General features: G+C 39.3%; 1 protein-coding gene across 6 annotated transcripts in view; it reads right to left on the bottom strand.

Moving 5' to 3' along the window:
• DGKB (diacylglycerol kinase beta) overlaps positions 1-22,503 on the bottom strand; it is a 692,138-nt gene that overhangs the window by 407,655 nt on the left and 261,980 nt on the right. For all 6 annotated transcript variants that reach the window (XM_043968094.1, XM_043968091.1, XM_043968093.1 and 3 more), the window contains one exon: positions 16,215-16,313. In XM_043968094.1, the coding sequence (XP_043824029.1) occupies positions 16,215-16,313 (99 nt within the window). The remainder of the gene's footprint in view (positions 1-16,214; positions 16,314-22,503) is intronic.

Genomic DNA, 22,503 nt, shown 5'->3' on the forward strand with positions numbered 1-22,503 from the left:
AAGGAAGGAAGGAAGGAAGGAAGGAAGGAAGGAAGGAAGGAAAGAAGGAAGGAAGGAAGGAAGGAAGGAAGGAAGGAAGGAAGGAGAAAGAAAGGGTTTCCTGTTGTGAAAATGTCCTCCTAATTAGAGTTCCCCCAAAGTAGAAGAAGTGAACCCTGCCTCAGTGTAGCTCTTCACCCCAAGATCAGAGGGCTACTAGCCAGAGATGTTAGAGAGGGCTTCCTTGCAGGCATGGTTTGGACCCAGTGGCCACTGAGGTCCTTTCGAACCAGGGGGTTCTAAACTACCTACCTTCTCCCCACTCAAGAGATTCCAGAATTCAGTCTTCACCCCCAGCCCAGGCTGAAACATGAAATTATAATGATTGCGAACAAAGTGAAGATCTCTGGCTTGATTACCAGAGTCACAGTAATCCTTTAGTCTGCAAAGTTGTTCACCTTCGCGTGCATTACTCAACTAATTGAAGGGGAAGAAAATGTCATTTCTAACCTGGCCTGCCTAGGCATCTGCCCAGCTCTTCCTGCACTTTGTGGCAGCCAGATCTAGCTTTCAGTTTCACACTTGAAATTGGATAAAAGCATTATTTGCATTTTTTGGAAATGGAAAGAAGCCTGAATCACTGAAAATACCCCAGGTTAGCAAGACAGGCTGTTCCCCTTAAGCAGAATATGCACATGTGGCTACGCACAGAATCCTCCTTTAAAAATGCATAATACATGATGCTATAAATTAAGATTAGAGACCATATGGAAAAAAGGGGAAAAAATACCCAACATAGAAAGTTTTGAGCAGATTTCTGATACAGATTGAGTATTACATTTACTTAACATGCTTATAACCTGGGTCAGAAATGAGACAAGTGGACAAGAAAAATAGCCTAGACTAGTCACTGGAAATATTTTTAAAACACAAACACAAAAACTGGAAAATTTAAGAGTATGTGTGAGTGTGTGTGTGTGTGTGTGTGTGTGTGTGTGTGTGTGTGTGTGTGTGTGTACAGATATCAGATGACATCACAGAAAGGGTTATGAACTGAGAGGAGGGAAGAGCTGGGCTCCGGTCTGACTCGGATACTTTCTGCCTGTGGGAATTTGACTTCCATGTGGGCAAATGAGATGGATACAAAATAAAACCAGCCCGACAATGTACTTGTGAGGAGGAGACCCAACAACATATGGGAAGCATGCTGCACAGCTAAAATCTCTCTATGTCAGATATAATTATCACTGTCATTATTATTCGATTTAAAATCTATTGGTTCTGAGTTCAAATCCCTTACTTTCCTTTTGCTCATCTGTTAAATATCAATGTTACCAAACTCAAATTGAAATGGATCCCTATGGGCCCATATTGACTTAGAAAATCACAAATTAACGTTATCTACATTGGATTTTAGTTATTTTGTTAAGCATTCCCAATTTACATTCTAGTTTGGTTCAGACACTTGGGAGTTTGACACCCTGCAGGGCTTCTTAACCTTTCTCCACTTGCGGACCCCTTTTACCCAAGAAATGTTTACACGACCCTGGGTATTCATGAACGTAAAATGGTGTACATAACCTTTTACTGTTGCCAAATATTTTATGACTCCCAGATTTGATTACACGACCCCATCTGGGGTCATGACCCATAGTTTAAGAAGTTGGGATCTCAAGGATCATGGGTCAGATTAATATTTCTACAAAGACATGATGTGGAGCTCACAAGAGTGTACAATGGAATACACATATCTAGGTTACACAATTCACATTATAAATACTATGTAATATCTAGTAGAATATCTTCAATAGAATGATTTGTAATATTTATAATGCATATCTATAATGTGTTACATATATTACATACACATACATGTCTAAGTTTAGGTATATTATATTTTCTCTAGAGAAATGCTAGGCACCTGGATACCTTCCCTTTTCAGCTTTCTTTGGTGTGTTGTCTTTCCCTGATTCGAGTGTAAGCTCCCTGAGGAAACAGATTGTCTCTCTCTTCCATATTTGTATCCCTTGAATTTAGCATAGAACCTAGAAGATAATAGGTGCTTAAGAACTAACATATCTTTGCCAGCTCACTAGATCAAACTGCTCCCCTGACCAGTAACTAAACCATCTTCCTTCACCTTGGACCCACAGCACATTGGAAGAAACAGGCATGGGTTCCATCAACTTTAGTTTACAGAGGCTTATCAATTACCCAAATTGGTATCAGTCTCTTTCCAAACACAGTCTTCCATGGGGAAGCTGCCCCTCCTGTGACTGTTTGCTTAAGACATGCAGGTCTCATTTTGTGGCAATTTGGCCAGTGAAAAGAGTGGAATATTTCTTTTCTAGACATGGAATCAGGCAAATTGGATTAAAATCCCATCTTGGACACTTACTAGGTAGAGAAATGTAGGCAGATCGAAACAAAACCTCTCTAAGCCACGATTTCCACATCACCAAAATGTAAATCATCCTATGGGTGCAGATAGCCTCACAAAATCATTGTCAAGAAAGTGCTTTATAAAAAAACAAAACTTAATACTTTATGTGAATGAGAGTTACTGTTATTCCCTGTCCATTTCAGAAAGGTCTGGGGTTAAAGGAGGGGAGGAAAGGTTCCCCATTGTAATCCCTTTTTTAAAAATCCATCCTTACTCTTATTAGACTTCACAAAAATCAACCCGTTCAAGCATTCATTATCTAACGGGCTCTAAATAGGCCCAGCCTGCTGGGCTTGAAGTACAGATGCCAAGGAATAGATGCTTTTTAGCACAATGTAGGTATTTCTAGCTATTTAAGTAATGTATCATATTCCTTATTTAAAATACATAATGTGGACATATTACAAAATAAATGGAATTTTTGCCTCCTTCTGAAAAGACAAGACTGTGGCTCTTACACAATCTTATGTCTTGGGAGATCAAATTCCAAATTCCCCTTCATCCCCAGAGTTAGTTCTGTTCAATAGGCAAAAAGAAGCCAGGGCCATATGCAGGAGAAGGAAGAGCCATGAGGAAGAGTTCTTAGTGTGTTTTGTGGGTTTATTTGTTTATCCGTTTGCTCAAGAATCCACCAGGAAGTCTAAATAAGGCCACAGACCCTTCCTTAGAATCATATCTTGCCGCCTGTTTCCATCTTTGAAGGAAGTGCCACATTTCATTAGAAATTGAAGTGAAGTAAAAGTGAATTCAAGTGAATTCAAGTGAAATTAAAGCTCTATTTTTTCTCACCAACTTCACAGATCTCCTGAAGTCTCTCTGCAGACCCCTTGGGTTTCCACAAATCCCAGGTTAAGAAAACCTGAGGTAGAATATTTGGGTAACAGATTGAAACAAGATCTTCACCAGGGTAAATATGCTGCTGGGCACCCAATCATAACAAAGAAAGAGTAGAATTCAGGAGAGAAACTCAGACTTTGTATTGAGACATGAGAGAGCCATGCAAAAGCCTATGCCTATAATTAGCTTGTTTCAAGCCTCCTCTGCTGCTTCAAGGAGTTCATATTAAATGAAACATTAAGCATAAAATCACCATAGCTATGAGCCCCCTAGTCAGAAAAAGTCCTAACTCTTATGCAGAGAGATTCAGTTCTCTGCTTTAATTCACATTTCTATTTCTCTCTAGCTAACCACTAGGATCTTTGTAGTTGAGGCAAGTTAAAATTCCTGGAAAACACAAAGGCAATGGTATATGTTACAGTTGATGCAACGTGTTACAGTGTCCATTAATACAGTGGCCCTGGGAAGGGAAAGTGGAAAAAGAGCAGACATTTCTCTGGCTCTTCCCTCAGTCCAGGAGGAGGCATGAAATGACTGACGGCATCTGCCCAAGTCTTCTGCTCTGATATCTCTAGAGCCCAGAGCTCTCTCTTATCTCTTCCACAGCTCATTACTCCTTTCTCTTTCTCTCTTGGATGGTTTTACCAGGGAAAATTATTTCCCTGATTGTTTCCAGATTAGATCATCATTTCCCTACTCCTTCCCCTTTCCTGCTAAACCTTCAAATTCCCTATTAAGTTCTAAACAAACTCCTCCATTTAGATGGACTATACAGGATATGATCAAGTTCCACACTCAATCAGAAAAAGTTATCTTATTGCATCTAATTAAAATACGTTTGACTCTAGGAGGTCAGCAAGTCTCTTTAAAAACTAGTTTTGTAACTTATAACTAGTTCTGTTGGATTGAGAGAATAAAGAAGTACTCTTGGCTAACAAATGGGACAGGGTAATCAATAGATACAATACCCTAACAGTAATAATCAAGGATTTCAATTATCCTTAAGTCTGATAGAATTCTTGTTCTCTGCTAAAAGCTCCCCCATTTATAATTTCTTAGATCATTTTAATGAAAAGGCCATTCTTCAAAAGGCAAAGGAAGCAATGATGGAAAAAGAAAATCCTGGATCTGAGTCTCACAATAATAGTGAAGTAATTTTGCTCTTCCTGGATCACAATGTTGTCATGGTACAGGAGCTTGCATAGCCCAAGGAAATGATGTGCTGTGTTGTGCAGGGTTACCCAAGTTGGACAGGTCAAACTATAGAGTTCTGACAAATAGTGATCCACTAGAGAAGGAAATGGGCAACTACTCCAGTATCTTTGCCAAGAAAACCCCACGAAGAGTATTAAAGGATATAAGAGATGACTTCAGTTGATGAACCTTAACACATTACTGGAGAAGAGCAGAGGGCAACTACGAGCAGCGAATGAAGCAACTGGGAAAAAGCCAAAATGAAGTTCAGGTGCAGATGTGCCTGGTGACAAAAGGAAAGCCCTTTGCTGTCAAGATCTGTATTGCACTTGGACTCCAAGATCACTGCAGATGGTGTCTGAAGTCATCAAAGGCCAAGACACTGGCTGCTTGGAAGGAAAGCTCTGAAGAATCCGGGCAGCAGACTGAAGAGCAGAGACATCACCGTGCTGACAAAGTCCTACTGAGGCAAAGGTATGGCTCTTCTAGTAGCAGTGGATGGCTGTGAGAATTGGACTCTAATGAAAGCTGAGCGCCAAACTATTGATGTTTATGAACTGTTCTGCTAGAGCAGACTTTTGGATACCAGGGAGATCAAATCAGCTGATATTCAAAGAAATTAATTCAGACTACACACTAGAAGGTCAAACACTGAAGCTGCAGCTTAAACACCTACGCCAAATAATGAGAAGATGGTACTCCCTGGAAGACCGTGATTTGGGAAAAGATTAAAGGCAAAAAGGAAAAGTGATGGCAGCATTTGAGATGGATAAATAGGAGAGAACAATAAATATGAACTTGTACATATGTTAAGAGAAGGAGGATGGAATGTCCTAGTGTGTGTGCTGTGGTCTAGTGGGTTAAGAAAAGTTGGACAAGACTGAACAACAGTACAACCATCACCACTACAATAGGCTGTTAAAGTAGAGAGGATGGGCGCTTTGGGAGGTGGTGATCATTTTGCTTTAAAAGAAGGAATGCCAGACAGAGTCTTGATTCAAGACTATGTTTCAAAGAAATGATGAGGATGATTCTAGGGCCTAAAATCCTGCAGAGAAGGGGTCAAGAGGAATGACAATTCTCACTAATGAAATTGTGAATATATAGAGAGAAATAATTGTGGTGTGCAAGAAAAGGTAGTTTACTAATGCATCCTTGAGCAACTTGAAATTTAAAAGTCATATGTCTAAATAGAAGCATAGGCATAAAAGAGAGGATAATTACAAAGGTGACTGTACTAAAAGTGACCTTCAGGAGTAACAAAGCTCACACATTAAAACTCTCGGTGTAGTTGTAAACTGATTCCAACATTCTGTAGATCAGTTTGGAACCACAGCCAAAGGACTATATATGTATACTCTTTGACCTAGTAATACCACTATTAGGTTGGTGTACAAAAAGAGATAAAAGGCAAAAAGTTGAATTAAAATTTGAAGAGATGCCCATCAATTGGGGAATGGCTGAACAAATTATGGGATGAGATTATGATGGAACACTATTGTGCTATAAGAAATGATGATCAGATTGCTCTCAGAGAAACTTAGAAAGATTGACATGAGCTGATGCAAAGTGAGATGTACTGTATACAAAGTAGTAGCAATATCGTATGATGATTGGCTATGAATGACTTAGTTATTTTCAGTTACAAAATTATCTGAGACAACTCTGTAGGACTTATGAAAAATTCAGTCCATATACAGTGGAAGAATTGGTGGTGTCTGAATATAGATTGAAGCATAATTTTTAAAATTCCTTTTTCTTAAGGTTTTTTTTTTTGGTCTGTTTTCTTTCACAACCTGACTAATGTAGAGATGTTTTCCATGACTACACATGTATAACTTATATTGAATTGCTTGTATTCTTAAGGGGGGAATGGAGAGGAAGGGAGTAAGATAATTTGGAACACAAAGTTTTAGAAATCAACAACAATTGTTTTTACATGTAATGTGGGAAAAAAATTCTAAATTCTAAGGAAAAGTAATGACCCTCAGAATGAGCTGAGGATGACAAATTACTAAGAGATCAATCAGCTTTCTTTTAAATTAATGATATCAGTCTTTATCATCAATCAATACATATTTCCTGTTTACCACATGTTAGTCACTGCGTTAGGCTCTTGGGATATAAATGGAAAAGTGAACAGAAACCTTACACTGAAGAAAGTTTCCTGTTACTGAAATAGAAAAGATGCGGAAACCCTGATGGTCAGTCAGTCAGTACACAACAATTTCGTAAGCCCCTACTATGTTCTAGGCACTATATTAGGCTATGAATATACAAAGACAGTTCCAGCCCTCAAGAAGTTTGTCTTTTAATGAAGGAGATGATGTGTACACAATTATGTATAATCAAGACATTTATAGGGTAAACTGGCAATGATTAACATGGGGAAGGCACTAGCATTTGGATGAGGTGGGGAGGGCAGGAAAGACTTCTTGTAGAAGGTAGAATTTTAGCTGGGGCCTGAAGGAAGCTGGGAAATGAAAAAGGTGGTGATGAGGGAAAGGATAAAGGTTGAAAGCTAGAATTCCTCATGTGAACAACAGCAAGGTACCCTCTGTCACTGAATTACTTATTATGGGAGAGAGAGAAAAGTATAAAAAGACTAGAAAGGTCTAGGAGAAGGAGGATTGTGAAAGGCTGAACAGCCAACGGAGAGCTTTTTCACTTTTTTGAGGAGTTGGAGGAAAAATTGCCATGCATTAAGTTATTTAAAAAAAATAAGGATTTGTAATCATAACAGAAAAAGCAAAACCAAACCCAAAATTAACAATGAAAATACACCATGTTGATAGGAACCTTACATAATAAATCAGCATCAATATTAAACATCTATGTTCTAAATAATGCAGCATCTAAACTAACAAAGAAAATATTAACTCATCCATATATACACAAAAAACATAGAGAGTAACAAAATAGTGAGATTTTAATGTACCATTTTTAGTTTGGATAAATCTAAGAGAAAGAGAAACATAGAAATGTGGAACTTAATAGACTACTGGAGAAGATAGGGATTTCAAAATAAAATATGCATTTCCCAGAATAATATAGAAACCCTACCAAAAAAAAATTGACCGTGTCTTGGGAAAACAAATATAAAAGTGATAAAAATGAATTATTTATAGATCAAGTGTTTTTGCTTTTTCTTTTGTTAATTTCTTTAACATTAGGGATTTAAACTTTATTGTTTTATTGGAGGTTTTTAATTGTTGTCCTCTTTGTTTTATTTTATTTTTTTTTAGTTACATGCCCAATTCATCAATTTATTCCCTCTCTTTTATTGATGAAAATTTTTATAGATATAAATGTTCACCTAAGTACTGTTTTCACATCCCCCCAAAATATGGTATGTTGTCTCATTGTTGTCATTATCTTTAATGGAATGATTGAATGCTTCAACATTTTATTTTGTAACCCAACAAATCTTTATAGTTTTTTTTAGTCTCCAATTAATGTTTAGTCATTTCTTCACTGGCTCTTTATGTATATAATTTCATTTCATTATGGCCTATAAAAGATTCATTCAGCTCTTCTGCAATTGTTTGTGAAAGTTTTGTATTCTAATTAATTGTCAGTTACTACAAAGGTACCATGCATGCTGAGGTAATATGTCCATTCCTTTTTATTCTCATGAAAATTCTCCTAAAATCCTTCTTGTTTTGTTTTGGGGGGGATATTAATATAGGTCTGAAAGGTGTAAATTGAGGTCCCCTATTTTAGTTTTACTATTTATTTCCTCCTGTAATTCATTTAACTTTTTCTTTAAGATATAGATGCGATGTCATGAGTCTTTTTGTGTTCTATGCATTTGCATCACTTAATTTCTCCCACTGTCTATCATATCTTTAGCAAAATATAATTTCACTGCTGATCTCTTAGCTCCATGAGAGAATAAGTTGTTGCCTTTCTATCTCTAAATTCTGCAGGACCCAGCAGACCTACAACACAGTAGGTATTTGATCCATGTAAATGAATTGCTTGGTGTCAAAACAAACTACCTCAGACTGTTCTTGTTTCTACATTGGTTGTAAATTTAACAACAACAATAACAAATAAATACTATTACCAAAAAATCCAAAAAAAAAAAAACCCCAAAACAAAAACTTCATCCTAGACTGAGCAGGGTTGGAAGAGGGTGAAAAGTTGCAGACACTTTACTTCCTGTTAAAGTTAATTCAGTCCGCTGTGAAAGCCAGTCCTCACAAATGTGACATTTCTCTCTGTTGTCAGCCTATCTAGCAAAAAGGAACTGTTCTAGATGCCCGATGCCTAGGTGTCAAGTTCAACTTTGCCATGGAATCTTGCATTTTCTATCCTTCAGAGCCTGGCACAACTGGGGCCAGCCCATTACTTCCCCCTTTCCACCACTCTCCCTTGCCCCCAAAGTCTCATTAACATTAAGATGGCATGCAAGAGGGAACTGTAAAAGGCAAGAGGCCCATCCTAGTTAGATCAGCATGGGATTTCCAGAACAATAAGGGATATGGGAATGGGAAGAAGTAATCATCTGAGAGAGTCCTGATCATCCCTTAGGACCAGAGTCATTAGAATTTCTAAAAAAATATAAATTTCTATCAAAAAATAGCCTGTCCTTGCAATTTGTAAGAAGGGAGTCTCTGAATGGAGCCTGTGAGTTAGATTTGCAGAGTGTAGAGCAGTTGGGACACTTTTTTGCATTTCATTACAATGATGACAATTATTAATTGATCTATAATGAATATTAAATAAATGAATAGTAAGTGGTGACATTGATGAAACATTAACAGAGTCCTTACAGTGTGCTCAAGCATACTCCCCAAGGGAAAAAAAAAAGTGACATAGGATGGAAAGGCATGTGAATGATGAGGACAATCACCTGAGTGTACCTGTCCTGCCTAGGCTGGCAAAGGGAGAGAAGAAAAGAGAATCTTGTTAAAATAAAGAAAGGGACGCTGCATTACAGTGGTCGGTGATTTTTTAGTGACAGTCAGCAAGGCCTCAGCTTGCTGCTGCCTGAGACACCTTCTCTTATCTTAGTGGTCCTGGGCAATCACTTCATTATCTCCTGGAGTCTCTGTTTTCATATCTGTAATGTGGTGATGACAAGAGTGCCTTCCTCAAAGGAGCAGTGTGAAGAGCCAGTTAAATAATGCAGGGAGACCATTCCACAAAGCTGAAAGAAATATATAAATGCACATAAATGTCATCTGCTTCAACATTCCCTTCTCTCTGTGGAACATTCTATGCAGCTAAGAAGGGTCCTGACACTTACTAGCTGTGTGACCCTGGGCAAGTCTTTTCACCTTGTTTGCCTCTATTTCTTCATCTATAAAATGATCTGGAGAAGGAAATGGAAAATCCCTCCCGTATCTTTGCCAAGAGAACCCCAAACGGAGTCAAGAAGAGTTAGAAACAACTGAACAACAAGAAAGCTTGTATTTTCATAGTGCTTTAAGTTTTTACACAGTACTCAACAACTTTCCCCATTTTCCAGATAAGGAAACTGAGACTCAGAGAGGTTAAATGACTAGAATCTCTACACTTAGTAAGTCTGAGGAGAGTTATGAACCCAGATTTTCCTGATAACTCTCAGTTGCTAATATTCTTCCTCTCAACCATCTTGTAACACACAGCTTTGTATTTATTTAAATGTATTCTCTTTATATTTATTCATATATAAATTTAAATATGTCCTTGTCTTCCTGATTAGAATGTAAGTTCCTTGAGAGTAAGCACTGTTTCACTCTTTGTCTATATAGTGTGTATATCCCCAGCACTTAGTATAGTAAGTGCATGACATATAGTAGGTGCCGAATAAATTCTTGTTGACCAATTAAAAAAAAGAAGAGTCCCGAGTGTGGGGAAATTCTAGGATATAGAAGGGGATGAGCTGGAAGTTTGTGATAAAAATATAACTGCATTGAAGGAGAACAAAAGCACCTACATAAACTCACACTTGTGCTTTTCAGCAGACCATGATGCTTGGGTGCAGAGTACATGTGGATATAGGAAAGATGCTGTATCTGGTACTGGTGAGAACTTTGTGCCAACAGGTCCAGTATGGACCTAGAGTTTGAAAGCTGCCAGAGAGGTGTGCTACCAGATTTTTTTCCCATTTCTTGGGCAGAGATGAGGTCCAAGAAGCCTCCATTTAGGCCAATCTTGACAGTACACTCAGACCATGATTTTTCTCCTCAAATCTTCAGAAAATTCAGATGTACTTTGAGTTGACTAGCCTCATAAATGCATGTGATTTTCAAATTCTCCCCGGGTGCTTTTGGAGAAGACTTTCTCTGTCTGGCCCTCTGTTTCCTATTTGTCAAATAAAAGTAGCTGGGGTTGGGGAGACTCAATGATCTTTAAGTCATCTCCCATTTTGAATACAGTATGATTCCCTTATATTCAGGAAGTTAACTTGGGGTTATTATATAATGCTGCATTCAATATGAGGTAAAGATAAGAGGCAGGGCTATATGAGGTAATGGATATATACAAAGAGAACTCTAGGTAGACATATGGATATACAGATAGATCTAAATGAACAGAGATGGAGATAATACCAGCAAGCACTAATTTAGAATGCTTGAAGATTTTAAAACATACTATCTCATCTCCTTTGATCCTCACAGTCATCCTGCAAGATGGGTATGGAGACAGAAATCTCTAACAAAGGCCTCCTCCCATAATTCATCCCAACTGGGTAAGTGAATCAGGTTATTCTAAGGCTGTAGCAGAATAAGTGCCAAAGCAAGGGACCTGAATGGCACTGTCATCAATGAGACTCTCTCTGCCTCCATTGTCCATGCTACCAGCTGAACAAAGTTTCAAGTACTTCAGTATTGACTAAATGACTTGCTCTGATGGGGAGGATACAAGGATTATTTTTTATTTTCTCTGTTGGATTGAAATGACAACTATAGAAACACACTATTCTACATAAAACTATACTGAGTCATGGTATTAAATTGCATACAAAACTTATGCTAATTATAATGATGTATCCCATCTTGCCAAAGGGATCATTTCTTCTAGTATTACATTGCCTCAAATTGTTAATGAGATAACAATAACTACAAATTTCTGTGTTGGTCAAACTAAGAAATAACGGTATTAATTATGAGGAATATAGTACTAATCATTATAAGGAGTATGACTATAATCACTATATGAAGGATAATAATATAACCTTAAGAATTATAAGTATGTGACTGTATTAATCTTCTTGACTATATTAATCATCTTTATATTAAAATGTAATTGTTGGGGCAGCTAGGTGGCACAATGGATAAAGCACCAGCCCTGGATTCAGGAGGACCTGAGTTCAAATCTGGCCTCAGACACTTGACACTTACTAGCTGTGTGACCCTGGGCAAGTCACTTAAGCCTTACTGACTGCAAAAAAAAAAATGTAGTTGTTTACCCTGATTGTGACCAAAAGGGACTTCCCATTTAGTAATAACCTACTAGAAGAACCAATTTACATAATAGCATATTTTTCCTACTAGACAGGGACCAAGAAAACTATAAATAACTCTGAATTCTGTATCTCAGGGTCTCAGACTGTAATGGGTGGACTGTAGACCCCACCTTTTGTTTCTCTTCATAAAGGATGCTTTCTTTGCCCAAAGGGACTTCCCAGTTTCCCTGTCTGTCTGTCTGTCTGTCTTTCTCTCTTTCTACAGCAGGAAGGTGGAATCAACAGGACTTGGTAACTGATTAGATATGGAGGGAGGTAAGAAGAAGTAAGGAATCAAGGATGATCCCTAGCTTGAGGTTCTGGATCACTGAGGAGATGTTGGTAGCCTTGACAGTAATAGAGACATTAGGAACAGAGGTAGTTTGGGGGAAAAGATAATCAGTGTGGTTTTGGAAATATAGAGCTTATGTCTCTGGAACATATAGTTTGATATGTCTAATGAGAAGATGGAGATACAAGGTTGGAGGTTATTAAAGAAGATAGGTTTGGATAAATAGATATAAGTATCTGCAAAATCATGATAACTGAATCCATGAATTCTGAAGAGACCACCAAGAAATTAGTGGGAGGAGAAGAGAACCCAGCACCTTGGGTGTAATCAGGATGATGGTCAAAGAAAGGACACCGAGAACGAGGGGACAGGCAGGTAAGAAGAGAACAAGGAAAGAGTGGTCTTATGGAATCCTAGAAAGCAGAATGAATCAAACAGAAGAGGGTGATAATCCCTGTCAAAGGTTGCAGAGAGAACAAGAAGCATGAGGGGAGACAAGTCTATAGATTGAGGAACTAGAGATGAAAAGTATATTAGGAGAGACCAAAGACAAGTGGGAGAGTGGGGATAATAGAGTGACCAAATGACCAGAGAGGATGGGATGGGATGGGCCACTTCTTCATGTAGAAGATGTAGATTTCAGAAGAAAGGCCATCTCTTCACAGGAGATGGCGGTGGGAACAGTAGGGAAAGGTATTTGGGTGATAGAAGTTTAATAGGAAAAGAGAAGAGAGAACTCTCAGGAAATTACTTGAATTTTGACATATGAGGCAAGGTTTTCAGCTGAGTGGATGAGAATAGGAAGAACCACAGTTAGAAGAGCAATAAAAAGTTTGGAAAACCTTTTGTGGTAATTAGGAAGGAAATGGAAAAGAAACAATCATTCATTAAGTACCTACTATGTGCCAGGCACTGTGCTAAACACTTAACTACACTTTTATTGATTATCTGAAAGAGATAATGACTTGACTAAGCAGGTGTAAAAAGATTCTCTTGCACCAGGAAAACCCATTTGTTTTAAACAACATAAATGCATTGTGGACACAACCAGCATGTTTTTGGGGTTTTCTCCAGCTTCATTCAGCAGCACATGAGTAAGGGTTAAGTGGTGGGTGCATTCAGTGAGGATCCTGTTAGGAAGGGTGTGATCTATTAGAAGATAAGGCATCAAAGGATTCCAGAGAAAGGGACAGTGTAGAGTTGATCTGGTTCCCCAGTCCAATGAGGTCAAGATGGGGAATGGAGGGAACACAGAGAAAGCAGGGGTAATAACCTGGGAAAGAACAGAGAGTGGACAGAAAGTGTGAAGGGCCTGAAGGCAAAGTTGAATGGCCAGTGCTCAGACATATTGGAGAGATGGTCCTTACTCCTCAGTCAGGTATGTCCCAGACTATTGGTCAATAAGTGTCCTCCCCCTCTGTGCTGATTCTGTGAAATACCTTTTCAACTAGGACAGGGATTCTTCCACATTGCTGTTCTGAAGCCCTTTGGCAGTTTGGGGAAGCCAAAGGACCTTCCCTTAGATGAACATCAAGGACTACAAAGGAAACCAAATATAAGGAAATGAATGCAGTTATCAAAAGATTTTTTTTAAAATCTTGGATTCTGGGTTAAGAACACTTGAACTAGCATCTGTTGCAGAAGGTGCAAGTTCTTCAACACATCATATTTCTTTCTAACTGAACACTATTTTTTATGATGTTGATAGTACTAACAAATGATGACTTAATCAGTTTTCGCTATTTTATTCAAGAAAAAAGGTGTGAAGATGTTCTTTATTTCCTCTTTGATGTTTCTTGTCCCGAAGGGCACAGTGGTAAACAGTACAGCCAGGAAGGCCTATACAAAGAGACTTCCTCAATGTAAAAAGATGGTCATAGATGTCCATCATCCTGGGAGTGCCACAGTGCCAAAGCCGAAATTTCAGAAACACTGACCAAGATGATAAGGTGGATCCAGATGTCATTTTTGTCTTTGGATTCCCCAAACCGCAGGCTTTGGCGTGATTGGTGATCTCCTCAACTATGCAAAGAAAAATAAGCCAAGGCACAGGTTTGCAAGGCATGAACTGTGGGAGAAGGTATTTGGATGCCAAGAAAGCAGCAAAATGAACCCCAGAATAAAAGGAAGAAAGTCAGGGGGACTGCAGAGGCAAAAAATGGCCTGGAGACTGGAGAAATGAAGGCAGAAAAGGTGCTGAGCAGTGGTGTGCATCTGGGATGATAGGGCAGATCTTCCATCACAATGCAAATCATTCTCTGAAAAACTTGCTTGTTTTTTATTTTTTAAAGTGGCTGTTTCACATGCTTTTCTTTGGGTTAGCAGCATTTGTCAAAGCATTTCTAGGCCAAGAGAGAACTTGAAGGAAAGGGTAAGACCGGAAGGGAGGGCTCCTCACTCTCACCAGAAAGTCCTGGCAAGTTTCAGGCGAGAACCAGATCAGAGACTGCGACTGGGAAGGGATCTTAGAGACCCCTGACTCTAAACCCCATTTTGCAGAAGAGGAGATTGAATCACAGAGATCTTGAGTGACTTGTCCAGGGTCACACAGCTCTTCAGGATCTGAGGCAAGGATCAAGCCCATGTCTTCTCCGTGCCAATCCAGAGCTCACGCTACCGACTATGCCACCTAGATGCAATATTTCCTTTACAAATTATAATTGTACCTGTACATATTCACACACATAAATATGTGTACTTATGCACACATATACCCATCTATGCCTACATACATATATGCACACGCACAATGATCCATATCTCTCTCTATAAAACTATGTCTATAACAGAGAGATAGGATTTTAAGCTGAAGTATAAGTAACAGACACAAAGACATGATGACTTTTCTCACACATCTAAAAGCTGTGAATATTCCAGAGAGAAAGACTTTTTTTAATAGGTATTCTCTACAATGGCATAACCATGGGGAATAGGAAAACATTAGGAGGAAACACATTTCAAGATTACTGACAGAGAACAGGTGATGACAAGAAACCCCTCTTAGTCCATACATAGCTGACTTTCAGACTCAATCAAGGCCTATAAAAACCCTGGAGGCTGGAGGCTGGGCCACCCCTAGTCTCTGGAGAAGAATCCTGCTTCTCCCAAGATGCTCAGGCAGCTCTGGTAAAGGAGGTGTGGTGCAGTCCAAGGGAGACAAACTTCCATTGCCTGGCAGCCCACGGCTTGACATCCCTAACAAAAAGAGGGGTGTGCCTCTCCCAGATGCCACTCACTGGCTCTAGGTCTGGTGCTGCACTGAGGTACGGCCTACCGTCCCTCACCTTTGCTGGCTCTGGACCATGCAGGTCATCTGATTCAGTTTGTGGGGCTTGTCCTATGGGGAGATTTCTAATATGAGAACTAGATTTCAGACATAATATCCACATAGATTAAGAGGAGAATTCTGCCCCTGTGTACCCAAGCTGGATATTGGCTCTGCCTTCCTTTCTCTATTCTAGGCAAATGGCTCGCTCCTTTCTGGCTGACCTGGCCTCTCTGCCCAATTGCCCTTTCATCTCCACTGACCACAGTCATTGTTTTGCTATCAGTGAAAATTTACTACCCTATTCTCCCGAAAAGAACCCATCCACAAGGGCACTGCCTCACTCCCTCCCAAGCCCATGCCACCATCTGAGCAACCTCTGACTTGGAGCGGAGACCTCGGCCTTGCTTGGGGGGAGACAATCTGCAGCCCCTGCCAGACTGCCCAGAAGGCTCGCTTCATGCTTCTCGGAAGCCGGGTCTGTCAAAGATTTACAGTGCACCGGAGTGCTGCCTGACACATTTCTGGTAAGGCATCAAACCTGACTCAGCTTCCGCCATTGCATGACCTATTCCAAGGGTCGGGATCAAATGAAAGGAAAAGCGATGGCCTGCAGGGTGGGCTTCGCCCTCCGCCCCCTTCTCTGGATCCCGGACAGCGCCGACCTCCGGTTTTCTACCTTGATCCATAAGCATCTTCTCTATGAAGTCTGGACAGCCAGCCAGGGCAGCCCGAACTAGAGGAGGAGGAAAAAGTAAGCACTCACCAGCACCACTGGGCAGATTGCTGTGGGTGGTAAGATATGGTCCCTCAAGACTCCACAGTCGCACTCAGGTTTGAGGTGGGAGGCACATTTATTATGGAGCTGTAGGAGAGAGGAAAAAAAAAGTAGCTACACAATTCTGCAGCACACATCAGTGAGCAGAGCCAGGGGCATTGGAGCGGCCCGAGAGCCGGCCAATGGCCCCCCAGCTGAGGATGCTGAAAAGGAATGAAAGCCCCCCCACCCTCAGCCCTCCCCAAAGGCCCAGGGATTCTCCACAAACTCATACCATAATGGCTCTTTGATATCTGACCAAAGCACGGCCCTGAATGATTCTCTGTGCCAGCTTAGATCCTTTCTGCTCATCCAATCTCTGCTCAAAACGGGTCTCCCTCTTCACCCTGAGAAAACAGCCTCCTTCCAGAAGCCCAGAGGATCGGCCTTTACCAGCATCCTTTGTGTGTGTGTGTGTGTGTGTGTGTGTGTGTGTGCGTGCGTGCGTGTGTGTGTGTGTGTGTGTGTGTGTGTGTGTGTGTGCAGTTAGCACAATCACAAAATGGCTGTGGACCTGCGTGCTGGTAGCTCAGCTGCCTCTTTTTTTTTTTTTTTTTGACCCTCCTGCTTTTTCTCAAAGTCATTCCAAACTGCAATGCTCAGTATGTGGCCTAATTGATCCTATCATTAGTTCTAACTTAGCAATTCAATATGTAAATGTACCCAGAGATTCATCTCAGTGGGAGCAGAATAGAAATATGAGATGATGATTACAATGATAAAAATGCAGCTTTCCGGAGTATTTATGGGCCCTGCCTTAGGCTGGGGTGTGGCCCTTGGCAGGGATCCTGCTGGACAAACACCCACCAGGGCATGCCGAAATTCTCACAAGCACTTAGGAGTTTGCATCCAGAATGGGAAAGAACAAACAACCAGTCCAACACCCTCATTTTGCAGATAGGAAACTCAGGTCCACAGAAGTGAAATGACTTGGTTGAGGTCACACAGAGAAGATTAGAAAGATGGAAGAGACCTCAGTGGGTGGGGTGCAGCACCTGAGTCAGAAAGACCTGAGTTTGAATCCTGCCACAGACACTTGCCAGCTGTGTGACCCTGGGCAATTCTCTTACCCTCTTTGAACCTCAGTTTCCCCATCTATAAAATTCAGATTATCATAGCACCTAATCCCCAGGGTTGCTGTGAGAATGTAATGAGTTAACAGACATATAATGTTTTGCCAAACAGAGTGCTATAGGCGATGTTCTCTCTGTCATCATCAATCATCTTGATCATCATTATTGTTACAGAGCAAGCCTCTCCTAGGATCATACGAAGAGAGCTGGTGGGGTGTTGGCAGGCCATCTGGCCCATCCCCCTCATTCAACAGATAAGGAAAGGAAGGGCCAGAGAGAAGCAGATCCAGATTTCCCAAGCTCCCCTCCCCTGATTCCAAAGGCACTGATGCTTCCATTGCCCCCACATGGACTCCCCTTTAATGGATGAGGAGAAGGGATATACATGAAATACAATTTTATGAGCACAGCTTCAGTGATGGATTGAGGAAAGATGGTAGGTAGCCCATTGCATTTATGCAGTCCCCCAAGTCTCATTCCGCCTTCACTAGGGATTCATTTTTTTTTAAATTCTTGATTTTTTAAAAAAAATAATGTTACAACTGGCTTTCGTTTAGTCTGTGATACTCAGTTGTTGCTTGTGGCCCCCGGTTGAAAGGATGACTTACCAGCGGCAGAGCCGAAGAGCCACAGGACTTCTCCATTTTGAAAAGAATGCCCCCTCCTTGAGGACCTGTCCCTATGCATTTGTGCTGCAAACTTCCCTTGGCCAGCAGTTACTTAGCAACAGAAAGTGGAAGCCTAATGAATGTTGATTTACTCTGGGCATTAGAACGATGGGGGGGGGGGGGGGGTTCGGGGACTCAGCAATCTACAGCATTTGTCAGGATAATTCCCTGCCTTGTTCATGAGGCTACTTGTAACATAATTAATGCACACCAGGCCACGTTGCATCAAATAAACGTATCTTCACACATTCAGGGATAATTAGCAGCTCTGCTTCTCAGTGGCAAGCAAACTTATCTATGAAAAATGATTTTAATCTTAGTATTAAGCACTGCTGATCTTTGACAAGAGGGAAGAGGTGGGAGAGATTAAAGGAGGTGTTGAAGACACATGAACCATCCAGTCAACAACAACAACAAAAACCCCAAAAACCCAAAAATAAAACAAAACAAAGCCCCAGATACACTGTGATGTACTGATACAGCAAATTGGAGTACCTTTCCCCACCCCAAACCACACACATAAGCATAGATACAGACACATTAAGCCATATACGCTTCCTCAGTACCCCTAACTACATCATCACTTTCCTTGAAGTCTATCACACTCAGGAATAGCAAGATATAGAGGTTAGAGTTTCCCAAGGGTTAACAACACTTATAACCACAGATAGAACTGGGCCATACCAGACTGTCCCAAAAAGGAAGCTTCAGACCACCACCCATGCTGGTCTCATTCTATCACAAAGAAGAGGATGTGCAACACAGAAACATCTCTCTTCTACCAAAGGCAATCGAATAAGTATAAGGTGGAGTCTCAGGTAAATTAATTTGCCTCTCTAATTATTAGTCATTTAGAACATTCTTATATATGTTTGCTGATTGCTGGCAAACATGACCAAAAAGGGCGGGGGCGGGGGGGGGGGAGGATGGAGAGGGATGACAATTGTTGGAAGGGCTGTGGCAAAACAGACATAGGTGGTTGGTAGAGATATGCATAGGTCTGGCTCCTTTGGAAAGCAATTGAGAACAATGCCCCCAAACTACTAAATCAGACATACATTTTGACCCAGGAGTATCATGATTCTTAAGACTTAAAAATAAAATGGGGAACATTGCTATACTGTAATAAATTACAAATGGGATAATTTCAGGGGGGAAAAAACCTGGGAAATTTTGAATGAGCTGATGCAGAGGAAGTAAGTAGAATTAGAGGAGAAATTTATATAACAACAACAATATTACAAAGAAAAACAATTTGAAAGTCTTAAGAACTCCAATGAATAAAACAATCAGCAATCCAGAAGACTGATGATGAATCATGCTAAAATGTAGTGATTCATTTTGTTAAACTAGTTGTAACTAGTACAAGGGTGTGTTTGTTTTTGTTTTTGTTTTTTTTCTGAGCTTCCCTTTCCTTTCCCCTCCCCCCATCCCCCAATTTGGATATATATGAGAAAGAAAAGAGGATATCAAGAGAGGAACCAAAAAAAAAAAAAGAAAAGGAAGAAAAAAGAGTTTTGAAAGTTTGTTTTAATTCATAAAAGAGTAGAAGGGAGGCAAAAAAGGAACATAGATAATACGGGAATGTTGGAAATTACATATAGAATTTCTTATATACTTAAAAGAAAAGCAAGCTGCGCAGAAGAGATTCACAATTCTTTTTATGTTCTACTATTTATTTAATATTCATTAACTTTGGATTTTTTTAAAAGGAGAGAACAACCTATCCACATTTGGAAAATACTTTGTAAACCTAAAAACAGTGCATAAATATCGTGTAGGGTTTTGATCATATTATCGTCATTATCCTTTGACTATTTTTCTATTGGGGGATTCTTCTATATTTTAAATAGTTCCATATATAATATATGATATACAGATATATCATATATTATATATTCCATAGATATGTCATATATGATACTCAAATGTAATATTCCTATATATATCAGAAGTTGATCAATAACATTTTCTGTAAAGATTTTTGATGTTTCTTTTCCCTACTTTACTAGTTCACTTCCTCTTTTTCCTGTACTTATTTTGATTTTGCAAAACATTTTGCAATTTTATGCAATCATTTTTTTAACCTTCCATGATCCTCTCCATTTATATTTTGGTCAAGAACTTTTCTTTCCTTCCTTTTGATAACAGCATTTATATCTAAACCATATATCACTGAGATACTGGTTTGTACTCAATTTCTGCTTTCCAGTGTTCCCAGTGGATTTTGTCCAGTGGAGAGTCTTTTCCCCAGGAATTAGTTTCCTTGATGCTAATGCTACATGATCAAATCCTTATCTGCTTTGCTGGTACAACAGTCCGATGCACTGATCTGCTTTCCTATTCCACACTCAGCACCAAGTCACTTGGATGATCATTGTTTACAGTAGAGGTTAAGATTTGGCACTGCTGGATCTTCTTCACCTACATTTTTTGTTTTCATTATTTCCCTTGATATTATTGACCTTTTGTTCCCTCTGTGTGAACTTTATTGTTTTTAAGCTTTCAAATTATTTTTTTGTGTGTATAATCTTATATACTTCTCGTTGTGATAGCAGTGAATACACTTTAAAAACACACTTTAGGTAATATTTCCCTTTTACTCAAAGGCACCGTCCAAACATGAGTAAGTAATATCTCTACAATTTTGTGCACCTGTCTTTATTTCTGTAAAGAGTGTTGTGAAGTTGAATTAGTAAAATTCTGGCAGGTGTTTTGAAAACTATGTATTTATTTAGTATAGAATATGTCTTTCTAACTTGCTTCCTTTTCAGATTTGTTGGTAACATACAGAAATGCTAACAATTTTGTGGCTTTATTTTCTATCCTGCTATTTGGCTGAACTTAGTTAAACTAATCTTATTTTCTCACTTGGATTCTCTACATAAATGAACACACATCAACAAAAAAGGAATAATTTTGTTTTCTCTTTGCCGAGGATTATTTTTTCATTTTTTCTTATTGTGTTGTTAAAGCTAACATTTCTAACATTAATTAAAAAAATAGTGGTGATAATGGACATGCTTGTTTTATGCCCTGATCTGAATGGAAAGGTCGAGTTCATCCCCATTACATATATGGCTGGCTCTCAATTTCAGAGAGATAATATTTACTATACTAGGGGAAGTCCATTTATTCCTTTTTTCAAGTATATGTTCTACTACTTTGACTATAAATCCATTTATTGCTATCTATTTTAGTATTTTTAATAAATAATGTCAGTTGTATTTTCTCAAAGGATTTTTCTGCATCACTTGATATATGCATGTGATTTTAATTAATAAACTGATCAATCAATAACCCTTTCTTTAGTGCTTCCTCTGTGTGAGGCACTGTCGTTAGGACTGGGGATCAAGTCCACATTCAAATGGAAAAGACAAAATGCAAATATTTTCATTTGCTTTTTGTTTTTAATATTATCTTTTTATGTTTATAATTTTATTAATGTTGAAGCAATAGTTAATTCCTGTTATAAATCCAAAACCAGTCATGGTGTATAATCTGGTCAGTATGTTTCTGTGCCCTCTTGTATAATATATTAATTAACTGTTTTATGCCAGGGTTCTTTAGGGATGAGAACCTACAGTGTTCTCACTCTGTCTTATGTTGGTTAATGTATGATCACATTTATAGTACAGAAGTTTGATAGGATGCTTTCTTTTCCTATTTTTACAGAGCTTACAGAGTAGCAGAATTAATTGTTCTTTAAATAGTTCATAAAATTGACTTTTAAATCCAGCTGACCTTTTTTTTTTCCTCCCCTTTTCAGGTTCATTGATGTCGTTCAATTTCTTTTTTTTTTTAAATTTGTACTGTTTAAATAATTTATTTCTTGTGCTTTTAATCTGTAAATATTTATCTGATTTACTTGTTGGCTTTATTGAAATATAATTGTGCAAAATAGCTTCTTATACTTTATTTTTTCATTCATTTGTTTTGAATTCTTTTTTATTTGTGATATGGGATTTTTCTTCCTCCTCCTCCTCCTCCTCCTCCTCCTCCTCCTCCTCCTCCTCCTCCTCCTCCTCCTCCTCCTCCTCCTCCTCCTCCTCCTCCTCCTCCTCCTCCTCCTCTTCTTCTTCTTCTTCTTCTTCTTCTTCTTCTTCTTCTTCTTCTTCTTCTTCTTCTTCTTCTTCTTCTTCTTCTTCTTCTTCAATTATTATTACCAGATCAGCTAACACAGGAGTAGGAAGTAATACCACTCAGCACACCCAAGAAGAAAGCCAGAGCAGATAAACAGTGATTAGGACATGAAAAGAGAAATATCCCCAAGTCAATCTTAGACCCAGAGGTAAGTGAGAAGGGAAGAAACTATGGGATCTGGGAAGCCGGGAGGGCTCTCAAGTAGGACAACAGAGAAAGGTGGCCCAGAGCAGCCCTGAGACCTAGTCAATAGCATCGGGTCCTGCAGACAGGTCACAGTAACACACCTAAGGCTCGAATATCGAGCTAGACCAATAGTTCTACAATGATAGAAGGGATCTGGAATCAGCCCAG

This window comes from Dromiciops gliroides, chromosome 5, assembly GCF_019393635.1.
Source record: "Dromiciops gliroides isolate mDroGli1 chromosome 5, mDroGli1.pri, whole genome shotgun sequence".
NCBI lineage: Eukaryota > Metazoa > Chordata > Mammalia > Microbiotheria > Microbiotheriidae > Dromiciops > Dromiciops gliroides.